General features: G+C 38.6%; 1 protein-coding gene across 4 annotated transcripts in view; it reads left to right on the forward strand.

Annotated features, from left to right (window-relative positions):
* The window catches only part of ITPR2 (inositol 1,4,5-trisphosphate receptor type 2), a gene marked incomplete at both ends in the record, with an annotated part of 472,402 nt that overhangs the window by 136,201 nt on the left and 323,370 nt on the right, over positions 1-12,831 (forward strand). For all 4 annotated transcript variants that reach the window (XM_084254830.1, XM_084254833.1, XM_084254831.1 and 1 more), the window contains 3 exons: positions 45-205; positions 9,443-9,584; positions 11,500-11,661. In XM_084254830.1, coding sequence (XP_084110956.1) covers positions 45-205; positions 9,443-9,584; positions 11,500-11,661 — 465 coding nt within the window. The remainder of the gene's footprint in view (positions 1-44; positions 206-9,442; positions 9,585-11,499; positions 11,662-12,831) is intronic.

The raw sequence follows: 12,831 nt of genomic DNA on the forward strand, positions 1-12,831 counted from the left end.
TTTATAATTGCTTGTTGATTTTGATTTTTTGAAAAACTTTGCAGATTGGAACTTGCCAAACAAAAGAGGACAAAGAAGCCTTTGCCATTGTGTCTGTCCCGTTGTCTGAGGTTCGAGATCTAGACTTTGCCAATGATGCAAATAAGGTGCTGGCGACCACAGTGAAAAAGCTGGAGAATGGCACCATCACTCAGAATGAAAGGAGGTTAGTGACATTTTATAATGACTCTTAAATTGTCAAAAAAGTCTGCGCTTACCTCTTGCAGTAAGCCTCAAGCAAAGGGATGATGCTTAGGGAATGTTTACAATCTTCTCCAGAGCAGTGCACCTTGGCTCACTTTATTCATGGTGAGTAAATGCAAAGGGTGATGTTAAAAGCTACTGGGATATTACTTTTTTAACTTTAGCTTGGCTTGGGAACAGTTGTTTTTAGTTACTCTCTGATCTTGTCTTTCAAATGTTTCCTAGAACATTTGCAGTACCTTTCGTTGCACTTGATTCTATGCTTGAATTTTGAATTCTGAAAGTCCTAAAAGGAGGTTTGTTTGTTTGTTTTTGGTCCTTATTTATTCAAGACACATTTCTCTGCTCAGGTACCACCAAAACAAATAAAACAAACAAAACATGTTCTATCAGAAGACAGTTTGCATGGTATAGGTCTCTGTCCACAGGAAATTTGATCCTTGATTTGTCAACTCTGGTTTTAGAACTAAGGGAGAAAGAGAAAGAGACACTGATTGCTGTATGGGTTATTTCCTCCCTACTCTGTGTCAGGTACTGTGGTAGGCACTGTACATGTATCTTATTTAACCCCTCAAATAGCTCTGTGATGGACATGATTCTCATTTTACACGAGAGAACATTGAAAAGTCACAGTTAGAGGTTGGGGATTCTGTCATGTGTGGTTTTCTTTTCTTTTTTAATGATTTATTTATTTATGCATACAAGAGCTGGGGTACAGGCCAGAGGTGTGGGGGGTGAGAGGATTCACCAGAGACAGAGTAGGGAGCAGAACAGGCAGATCGACTGAAACACACTGCTGAGGGGAGCAGTGTGTGAGACAGGAAAGGTCTGCTGTACCATGTGGGTCAGCTCCCTGGCCAGGGATTGAACTCGTGCTGCAGTGGCTGCAGATAGTTTCATAGTGCTGACGTTTAACCCCTTACAACACCAGGGATGCTCTATGTGTGGTTTTCAAGTCTATCTTTCTGCTGTGCACTGGAGCACAAGCATTCTCTCCATTTCTTCTCTGCACATGTCTTTCCATTGAACAAGGATAGCTATTCGCTAATGTCCTAGGAATTCATTCATCAGCCCCCTGGTGAGATAATGGGCATAGCACTTTGGAAAATAGTTTGACAATAATCAGCTAAGTTAAAGCAGCAAACACTCCTCATTTAAATGGAATTGTGACTGGCTTATATCACTTAGTAATGTTCTTCAGATTCACCTGTGTTGTCACTTGTGACAGGATTCCCTTCTTTTTTGAGGCTGAATAATTCTCCATTGTGTGTATACAGGTATGCATGACTTAACAATGTTTTGGTCAACAATGGATCACATAGACGGTTGTTGATCCAAATAGGTTATTGTATGGAGCTCAAATGCTTACATCTGGTATGTGTGGTAATACTCTATGCTGTTTGCACAGTGACTAGAATGTCCAGTGACACAATACTCAGAATGTGTGCCTGTCCCTAAGGGATGTATAACTGTGTGTGGCATTCTCTTTATCCATTCATCTATCGATGGGCATTTAGGTTTTTATTATATGTTGGCTTTTGTTAATAATAGTGTAAGTAATAGCCTGATAATAGTGCTGCATAATGGACTAAGGCATAGAAACAGATGTGAATGGTGGTCGCCAGGGGCTGGGTGGGGAGGGGGGAAATGAGGAACTGATGTTCAATGAACACAAAGCTTCATTTATACAAGATGAGTAAGAGTTGGAGGATGTACAGTTGTGGTATCGCCTGCAGCTGGCAATACCAAATTGTGCACTTAAATAGTTGTGAAGAGGGTAGATGTGATGTTAAGTGTTCTTAACACACTTTTTCAAGCAAACACTCCATGACTCACCAGTTCTATTCCTAAGAGAATGTTCTTGAGCATTTCTCCAAAAGAAGCCCTATATTCAGTCTTACTCCAAATAAAACTATCCAAAACTATCCAGTTGAACAGATGAATACAATTTAGGTATAATCACATAATGCAGTTGCAGCACAGCCATGAAAAGAAATGGACTGTCTCTATATGTACCCGCATGGATAAATCTAATAAACTTTAGATTGAGTGAGAACTAAATGCAAAGGCTTTCACTGTGATTTTATTTGTACAGTTCAAAAACAAAATGAAATTCTGTTTCTTTGGAGCACTTAAGCAATTGGCAGAACTATAAAGAAATGCAAGAAATAATTGTCATAAAAATTAGGATGGTGTTGCCTTTGAGGGGAGGGGAGAGTTATGATTGGGGAGAATTTTGAGAAGGTCCTGTGCCATTTCTTGCTTTTGGGGGATGGCTTTTTGGTGTTCACTTTATAAATATTTCATCGTAAACATACCTGCCTGGTGAGCTTTTAGATATAGATCTTACAGTATGAAGGAACAACCCCCCACCTATTTCATCCTACCATTATCAATAGAAAAATATAAATGAGCAAATAAATGGAATAGCTGTTTTTTAGTTTCCTCTCTATTGTTACCTGTTTCCCCCTAACAAACCTGCATTTGAAAACTACTGCTGCCTAGTCAGCCATTCTTCTAGCTCTTTAGAGGAAATGAATAAAGGCCAGAAGTTGAAGCAACTGCTCTCCTCTTCTGGATTATAGATAATTAAATATCAGAGCTAAATTATGGTGGGTAATGGATTCCAGTTAGACAGTACTTTATATTTGCCTGCTCTTCAGCTATTAATTTTTCCTTTTGATGGATCCATTTCTTTGTGTCTGTCACTCTCGCATAGGCACAGAAATTTACTCAGCCTCACTTAAAAGTCTCCTTTGCTAAGAGTGAATGTGTTGCTTGAAGAAAAGGACAAATGGAGGTTCAGATCAGGACCACTCAGGCATCGCTGGCTGAAACCTGCATGAAGTGGCTCTTTCTTTACTTCCTGCCAGCGAGAATCTTAACCGCTCAAGATGGTGCTAAGGATGCTTCTGCACCTGGACGGACTAGGGATCATGCATTTTTATTCCCTCAGTTACCTTCTTTGCTGTTGTAGAAGGGAAAACATCATCGCAGAGAGAAGGTCTTGCCTGAGCAATAAGAAGTGGCAATTATTTAACTTAGTAATTTCAGAAAGCTGCTTCCCATCAAAATGCATTCAGAGCTGCCTGTCAGCACAGGAGAGCTTATTGGCATAGTTGAATGCATTTATATTATTCTCTCTTCTCAGTTTGAGAATTCAGTATAAAATTCTTTCTGAAAATACTTCACAACTCTGACATTTTTCCCCCCTGGAGAATGAAGTTATTATTAGATATTCTTTTACTCAAAACTCGGAAGAATGATAAACGGTCAAAGGGCAGGAGTTAGAATATTGCAGATGTGTCCCACAAAGCCTGTGGTAGTTGCATCCTCTCGCTTGTCAGTCCCGTGACTCACCCCAGGAACGGACTTGGGAGGCACGGCTCCAGAGTTAGGCCCCACGCTCCTCAACCTGAGATGTCTTTCTGTGCAATTTTCTGATGTTATTCTGCACAGCTGCTCCAATGAATAGTGTTGGAACAAGCAGGGCCTACGGGGAGGGGGAGGATGGAAGGAGATAACTGCTCTTCAGAATTGGAGAAAGTCACGATGTATGTGCAGTGATAAAACAGACTTTCTGCACCAGGATTCATCTCTGAGGTCCAGGAAAAGATGGGTCTCTCTGTAGTATCTAGAGTTCAGAGGTGCCTTTATTTTAATCCTACTAGACCCGTGCTGCGTGCCGTGAGCCTTGAGTGCATGAAGTGTGAACAGCACAGACTGTGGCCGTGTTGTCATACAAGCTACAGGAGGGTTAGTCCAGGTTCCCAAGATAGAAACTGAGAATCTAGAATGACAGGCCTCCTATATCTGATCCATGTGAATATTTTTCTGTAGCAATATCGTTTTCCCTTCAATTTTGTTTGCCTGATTTTGCTATCTGTATGCTCTCTATCTTTTTTGTTCTGCATTTATGTTCCTGACACCCCTTTTTAAATAGCCATATTTTCATGTTTTCTGCCCATTTTGTTTTGGTGATGTCTCTTGTGAGTAGCAGAGAGCTGGGTTTAAAAAAATCTAACTTGATAGTCTCTTTTAATTTATGAGTTTTCGGCCATGTTGCTGTTCTTTGGCATTTACCCTGAAGTTCTTTTCATATATTTTAACTATATATCTTTTCTTATAAAACTTGAAGTCTTTAAATATTTCTTTCCTTCTCTCATGGACATTAAGCCCCTCAGCATACTGATATTACACACTGATATTCTCATTCTCCCTCTTCATTGGACTAGTTATCTAGAACTATAGTTCTCTATTTTCATTAAAAAGTTTTATTTTATAATATTTTATACCTGCAAACAAATGTCTTAAAATCATGATGTACCACCTGAAAACTTAGTTTCTAAAATCACTTTTATTATTAATTAAATTTCTTGATATATTTAGCTCCCCTGCTTACCTTTTATTTTTTTGCATCTTGCATGCTCCAAGTTATCTTTTTGTTGAAATTCTTTTAGTGCATTCAGTGAGTGTCTATGGGTTAGATGTCATCTTAGCTTTTTTTGGTATATGATAATGTTTATCATGTGATACTATGATAATGTTAATTTTAACTCCACTCTTAAGTGATTATTTATAGAATGCTAGATTGACAAGTATTTTCCTTTAGTATTTTAAATTAGAATTTAATTATTTCCTGGCTTCTTTCCTTGCCATTAAGGAGTCTTCTGTTGGTAGAATTGTTTCTCTTTGTTGTCACTGACTCATATGGTAATTTTGTGGATTTTTTTTTTTTTTGATGTCCTAAAGCCTCATTGTTATGTGTTGACAAGAAAGTTTTATTTTCATTTTCCCACTGGACACTTGGGGTTAATACTTATTTTTTTATTTTTTTTAATCTTTTTTTTAAAGATTTATTTATTTATTATTTATACAAGCACTGGGTACAGTCAGAAGCGTGGGAGGGTGAGAGAATTCACTAGAGCCAGAGCAGGGAGCAGAGCAGGCAGAAGGACCAAAGCACACTGCTGAGGGGAGCAGCGGGTGACAGGAGAGGTCTGCGCGCCATGTGGGACCCTCCTTCCATGGCCAGGCAGCAGCTGGGGATCGAACAGGCGCTGCAGAGGCTGCGAGCAGCTTCGCAACCCAGCGCTCAACCGCTGCGCCACCGGGGAGGCCCGGGGTTAATACTTTAAATCTGAATACTGTGTCTTCCTTCAATTCTGGAAAAATTTCAACTAGTTCCTTCAAATATAACTTCTTTATATTTTCTTCTCTCTCTCTCTCTCTCTTTTTTTTTTTTTTTGTAAAAGGACATGTTTATTAGAAAAAGGAGAAAGAAAAAGAGAGGCACCTGCATAGTCACAGGTGCGCAAGGGAGCTCCTCTTCTCTCTTGAAATTTTATTAGTTAGATGTTAGGTCCTCTTAATTCATCCTCTTTATCGATTACCTTTCCTTTTACAATTTGCCATTTAAAGTCTCTGCTGCTTTCCAGATCAGTTTTTTTTGATGCTGCCTTTGAAATCACTACTTTGCTTAGAACTTTGTGCAGAATAGTTTATATTCATGGATTACATTTTTATTTAAATCGTTGCAATTTTTATTTCTCAGGTATTACTTTTGCACATCTACCTATTCTTATATTTGTGCCCATTTTTATATATGTTCTCTTTCTGGATATGTAATTTCATTCTTTACCTCTTTGATAATTGAAAACACTTATTTAAAAGTAATTCTGAAATTTCCTTTGTTTTCTTTTATCATATCATGTGTTTTGTTGGTAACTTGTTGATGCCTGATATTTTAATGTGATGACTGGCTTGCTTTATGTCATTTTCAATAAGCAGGCTCTTGCTGGGGGAAGATTTTTGCTTTCTCTCAATTTTTTTAATATTTTATTTTATATAATTCTTACATCATTTTTCATTTTTGCACAATGTATGCATTTTCATTTTGGTTGTATTTCCCATACAATTGCACCTCCCCCCTTATTTTGAACCTAATCCTTCCTCTCCCCGCTACTCCCGCCTCCCCCCCCCCCCAGTATGTCTCTGGTTTACAGTTGCTTGTTGATTTTGATTTTTACTTTTTATTGATTAGTCTTTTTCCTGGTCCCCTATTTAGGTTTTCTAAGTTCCTGCTGAGTGAGACCATCCGGTATTTTTCTTTTTCTTTCGGACTTATTTTGCTGGGCATGATCCCTTCTAGCTGCATCCATGTTGCTGCAAACTGCATGTGTTTATCTTTTTTGTTTGCTGAGTAATTTTCCTTTGTGTGTATGTACCACATCTTCTTGATCCAGTCATTTATTTTTGGGAATTTGGGTTTTTTCCATAGCTTAGCTATTGTAAATAGTGCTGCTATAAACATAGGGGTGCAGGTGCCCTTTAAAAAAACTAGCAACAACAAATGTTGGTGAGGTTGTGGAGAAAAAGGAACTCTCCTGCACTGCTGATGGGAGTGCAAACTGGTCCAACCACTATGGAGAGCTGTGTGGAGATTTCTTGACCTACTAAACATAGAGCTTCCATATGATCCAGCAATTCCACTCCTAGGTATTTTACCCAAGTGACACAAAAATATTAATTTCTCTCAATATTTTTGCTCATTTTTCCTATTATTCCTATTATTCATTATTCTCCTATTATTCCTATTATTTCCTATTATTATGGTTGCCTCCACTGATCCTCCCTTGACTAGCTCAAGCCAGATTGCTATTGAGGGCTGAGAGTGATGCCTCACAGTTGCTTTGACTTCAGCCATGGTGAGCCCAGGTGGGCAGGTGTGGACCCTCTTATGTAGTGTCACATTGCCTCCAACCACAGCACACCGGAACCTGAGCAGGGGTCATGGTTTTTAAGGATCCCCTACAAGGACAGAGAAGCCCTGTTCAGACCTCCACTTTTGCATCTTTAGCTTTGCTCCCTATAGATGTGCTTTTAGCCTCTGTTGCCTTGCAGGGATTGAACAGTTTCCCTGGTCATCACTGTTTTTCTTGTTTTATTCCTGACCCATGAAGCTTATTATTATGTTTTAAGATAGGTCTTTTTGAAAATATATTTTCATCTATCATTACTACACATGATAGAGTGATACAAAAGAAAGACTGAATGAGTTTGCAGGACCTGACCATTTCTCAGTGTTGAATTGGTGTTTGATCTAAACTGAAAACAAAACAAAACAAACAAACAAACAAACAAACAAACAAAAAAAAAAACAGTTTTCTTTGCCACAGATGGGATGCCTGCAGGGAAAAGGCAAAAACAAAAATCCCAACAAAGAAATCTCCCCCATACCCAAAAGATTCTAGTCATTTCTGAGGTCAAAAGAGAAGGCTGGTTTCCTTGGCCTCCAGGACCTCTTCCTTGAGAAGGTGAACTGTGTAATGGCGTGTATATGTAGTGATCCCCATCAAGGCTGCCAATTTTCTTCATCGTCATTCCATCGAAGTATCCACAGTCCTTACCATAGACCGTGGGGCCTCCTGCCTAATTTGTTCCCATCCCATCTTCCCTCCTCCTCTGGCAAGCTGAAATTTGGATGTGGTTGGCTAAATTCTGAATTATGGATTTGTCCACTGGTTTCCACAAAGGGTGTTCTCTGTCATGAGGACAATCAGGAGATAGAGGCAAGGTGCTCCCTGTCTGAATATTGTACAGGTTTCTAAAATCATTAGATCTCTTAAATTGTAGTTTTCTTATTGATGTGATCATGATCGATGATGCTAATAGCAGTGAATGAGTATGCTAATGTCTATGGATAGTTAATTTAAATACTTGTCGGGCAGCTTTGGTCTTATTTTTAAAAGCTCCTATAGAAAATGATAAATAGCACATAGGGGAAGGGAAAAAAACAATCTAAGACCAGAAGAGGCTTCAAGACACATCAGGTGCTAAATGCCATTGGAATGTAAGTAATGATTAAAATGATAACCAAAATGCAGAGTTCAAAGTAAACATTACTGTGTGATTTTTAAAACACTGTAATTTTTTATAGATAAATTAATACTTCCCTAGATGCTCAGAGCATCTGCTTGCTCACACTGTCTCTATGCACAGATCCTTTCAATTTTTGCTTTTCTCTGTATTGGAAAAATTGAAATGTGTTGAGTCTAGAAGTATAGTTTGAGACAGTAGGTGAATCCTCTCACCCTCCTGCTCATCTGGCCTGTACCCCGGCTCTTGTATGCATAAATAAAATAAATCTTTAAAAAATGATATGAAGTTAAGAACTTAGGAGCATAGCTGTTTTCCTTAAGCAGAAAAACTCTGCTGGTCAGTCTTCGGAAGAAGCCATCTGGTGATGTTACCCTCCGGACTCCCCTGCTTGTGTGGCTCCTGTGACTTAATCTTGTTAACAGCCTCTGCAAATTCTTGATATGTTGGGGGGGGCAAGGGAAGGGATGTTATTATTTTTTTGTTTGTTTCCATAATTTGTTCTTTTTTATTACTGAGTAGTATTCCATAATATGGATGTACCATGGCTTGCTTATCCATTCACTAATTGAAGGTTATTTAGATGGTTTCCAATTTAGCAATTGAGAATAAAGTTGCTATAAATATCTGTTAATAGATTTCATATAATGAGAAGATTTCACTTTTCTATAGTACATATCTGGAAATGGAATTGTGGGTTGTATGCCAAGTAAATGTTTAACTTTATTAGAACTGCCCAACTTTTCCAAGGTACTACACAATTTTACATTCCAACCAGCTATGTATGAGAGCTCCAGCTGACCTACCAACTCTTAGAATTATCTAAGAATTCTTTAGCCATTATAATAGTTGAGTAGTATCATACTGTGGTTTTCACATTTAATGTTTGACATTCCTGTATTTTCTTTGGTGGAGAATTTGTACAAATCTTCTATGCAACTTCTATAGGAAGTTTTGGAATGTTCTTTATGAAGATTTTGTGAGTACTAACTACATTAGCTATTTTTCCATTTAAAAATTTTTATTATAAGATACTTATACTAATAAGATACTTATAATTTTATTATAAGATACTTTCATTCTTTCAGTGGTTCCGTTCTTACTGTTTATTAGAAAACATGTGGTAGCAAACATGATGTAGCACATGGAGATACTGAGAAATTGACTTATGTACACCCAAAACCTATATAATGTTGTCAACCAGTGTTACAGCAATAAGTTTTTTTTTTAAATCACTGTATTCTTTAGGAGTGGAAAACTTGGATATTTTCCATAATGAAGCATACCAGAGAGTAAAGAGTCCTTTTCATTTTTATGACAGGTTTGTAACCAAATTATTGGAAGACCTCATCTTCTTTGTTGCTGATGTACTTAATAATGGACAAGAAGTTCTGGACGTGGTTATCACTAAGCCAAACCGAGAGCGTCAAAAATTAATGAGGGAACAAAACATATTGGCACAGGTGAATTTTTTCATACATCTGTTTATCTTTCTGAAGTCCTCACATTTAGATTACCCTAAACTGTAGTGACTGAAAACAGCAGATAATCAGCTCACAGTTTCTGTGGAGCAGGAATCTGAAAGTTGGTTATGTGGGTGGTTATGCAGGAAGCTCAGGGTCTTTCAAAAGGATGCAATGAATGTGCTGGCTGGGACTGAGTCATCCAAGGCTGGATTGGGTGAGGACTCATGTCCCAGCTCACTTGAAGAGACCTCTCCAGAGGCAGCAGATTTCCTTAAAAATAGGGAGTCCATGAGAGGAGAGCAGAGGTAGTCCCAGTGCCAGCCACAGTCTTTATAACCCCAGCAGCATCCTATCAGTTCTCTTCATTAGTCCTACTCACTAGAAGTGAGTCAGTGAATCCAACCCATTGTTAAGGGCATAGGATTACATAAGGGTGGGAATTCCAGGAGGCAGATGTTGTTGAGGGCCATCTTGGAGACAGCTCACTACAGACTTCTAAGGAACACATATGGTCAGACTATCTTTAGAAAAATGTGCTGGGATAATTTTCTAGCTAGAATTTCCAGGAGAACCTGGAAATGGCCATCTCCATCTGCTTCTTACTTTTTCCCCTCTTCTTTCCTAGGAAAGTAGGGCAGTCTATCCATCTATCAGTGCACAAGTGCTCTGTGCTGTGTTCTCATTTTCCCCTGTGAAAGTCTAGAGCTACTTCTGTACTGTGTCTTTCTGAAGTTTACGAAACAGCAATATATTAGTTCACGTCTCAATACAATGCATATATGAACTTGCCTGCTTTGATACATTCTTTTAAATCAGTTTTTTCCTGCATAACGTGATGAGCTTCTGCATGAAGTGTGAACTCAAGAAACATGGAGTTGAGAAAGCAAATCAGTAGACATATTGTCAATTAATGTTCTATATCTGGTTGCCTGAAAATATGAAATCAACATTTTTCTCAAAGAAACTCTAAGGAGACCAGTCTTGTCTGACATTAGCATTTCTTCTTTAAAAAACATTTACTTCCAAGGAGTGTTATTCATAGTATTTATTAATACTATTTCAGCCACCATATGTCAAGTCTCTTATTTCAGGATTATAAAATGCAAGGTTTAGTGAACATAGAATTATTGAAAGAACTTTAATTTCTGTTACATTTCATGAACTAGGAAAGAGTCTTTCTCCCATTTTGCTTTCTGTTTTAATGCTCACCCTAGGGTTTGCATAATGCTTTTTCATGAGCAGTTTACACCTCCTGCCAGCTTGTCTCTGGTTATCCTACCTGCTGACTTGCTGCTTATGACAGTTATATTCCTCAGTGGTTTCAAATACTTCCAAACTGATCATCTTTTACATGAAAAATCAGGGTCACTGGGAACCACCAGTGCCCATATGGCCCCTTTCTTATTTAAATGCTTATATTTTCATTGATTTAGTCACATCTTTATGCACCAATATCAATACCTTTATACCAATGCCAGTATCTAAAGCTAAAGCAATATTTGGAGACAATTTTCTAATTTTAATTTTAGGTGAAAGGTAAATATTTTCTTCATATTATCTTGACTTTAGCTCATTATAGAAAATAGTAGAAGTAATTATAAGCTAATGGAAATCAAGTTATAGTTTAGTTCATCTAAATCAGTTCATGTGACTTGGTAGGGTTGCACATCTTTTTATCCCTTATTTTAATAAAATGTAATTAAAAATTATTTTTACTTAATGTTTATGTTAGCTAGGGAATCCTTTAGTAGTATCTTTCTGTTCCTTCATACACTGATCCTGTCTCCTAAGTCCTTTTCCCCCTTTACATTCTTTCCACTCAAATAATACAAAACTGTGAGTTCATGTGTTTATTGTAAAAAAGTCAAAACCTTTTTGCAAAACATGTACCTTCATTCATTATTCCTGTTAGGTATTTGGGATTCTGAAAGCGCCCTTTAAGGAGAAAGCAGGGGAGGGTGCCATGCTGAGGCTTGAAGATCTGGGGGACCAGAGATACGCTCCCTACAAGTACATGCTGCGGCTGTGCTACCGTGTGCTGAGACATTCCCAGCAGGACTACCGCAAGAACCAGGTAGGAGGCAGCCCAGCCCCACCTCTGTGTAACACTTAAAGGGTGGCCAAGTTCTTTGGTGACTGGTCTGAGACCTGTAAAGTCAGTGTGAAAAACTCCACTCTGAAATGAAATGTGTTGTATGTTGTATAGGAAATACCCAACAATGACCTGGAGGTCATTTTGATCTGATCTATGCTTTTATTCCTCCAGGTGAAATCAGAATGTTTGGTAGGAAGTCCTGAGTCCTGTTGGCATACGATGTTAGTGTCTGCTCGGGCGAGAAGTGGGGGACAACTGAAGGATAGAGGTGTAAAAGCCATGAGACAGCTCTTGGCAGTTCTGGGGCTGTTGAGATATTTCATCATCTCACACACACCAAAGCCTTCATTGTCTCGTGGAAAAGCTAGAATGTGTGGAACCTATGGGGCAGACAAAGAGGGGACTTGAGAGATGACAGACAGCATTTGGGGAATTTCGAAGAGAGAGAGTTGTCCCTGAGGGCAGCCCAGGAAGGGTCTTAGAGAAGGCAGCATGTGAGGAGAGCGCAAACATCTCCATGAAGTGTATGAAACAGGCCTTTTAGGAAGAGGAGCCTCTGAAGAGAATGAGGGGTACTAGAAAAGGCACTTTTCTCCCCAAACACTCCCGATTGTGGAGGAGCAGAGGAGACCTATGTGTATATAGAGTGTAGCCCAGGGTTGCCAACTGCAAGTGGCATTTCTTTTAAGTCTTTCTTTTATCTTAAAACTATATAATGTTTACATGGTATCCAATAATACACATGTTTAAAAGTAATTGTCATTAGGTGAGTGTGTCTTTTTCTCTTCCCATGTGAGTGTGTTCTCAGTGGATTTCAGTGATGAGCGAAACCCTGAAGAAGAACGCTGAGAGAGAGGGTGGGTGAGGCAACATGGATGTCACTGGGAATTGCGAGTAGTGTTTATTGAGTGCTTACTTTGTACCAGGCTCAGTTCTAAGCATTGTTCATGATGTTAATCAATAATGATTTCAGACGTGGAGCTTAGCACAGAGACCTTAACTAACTCACCAAAGATAATACAGTTTTAAGATAGAAACCAAACATGTCAATTACTCCTCAGATGAAAAAAAGGGTTGGAGCCAGAATTCAGTCCCAGTCTTGTAGTCATTACACTGCCACCTCTTTGTAGCTTGGAAGTCTTCAGGCAA

Source organism: Talpa europaea (assembly GCF_964194135.1).
Source record: "Talpa europaea genome assembly, chromosome: 15".
Taxonomy (NCBI): Eukaryota; Metazoa; Chordata; class Mammalia; order Eulipotyphla; family Talpidae; genus Talpa; species Talpa europaea.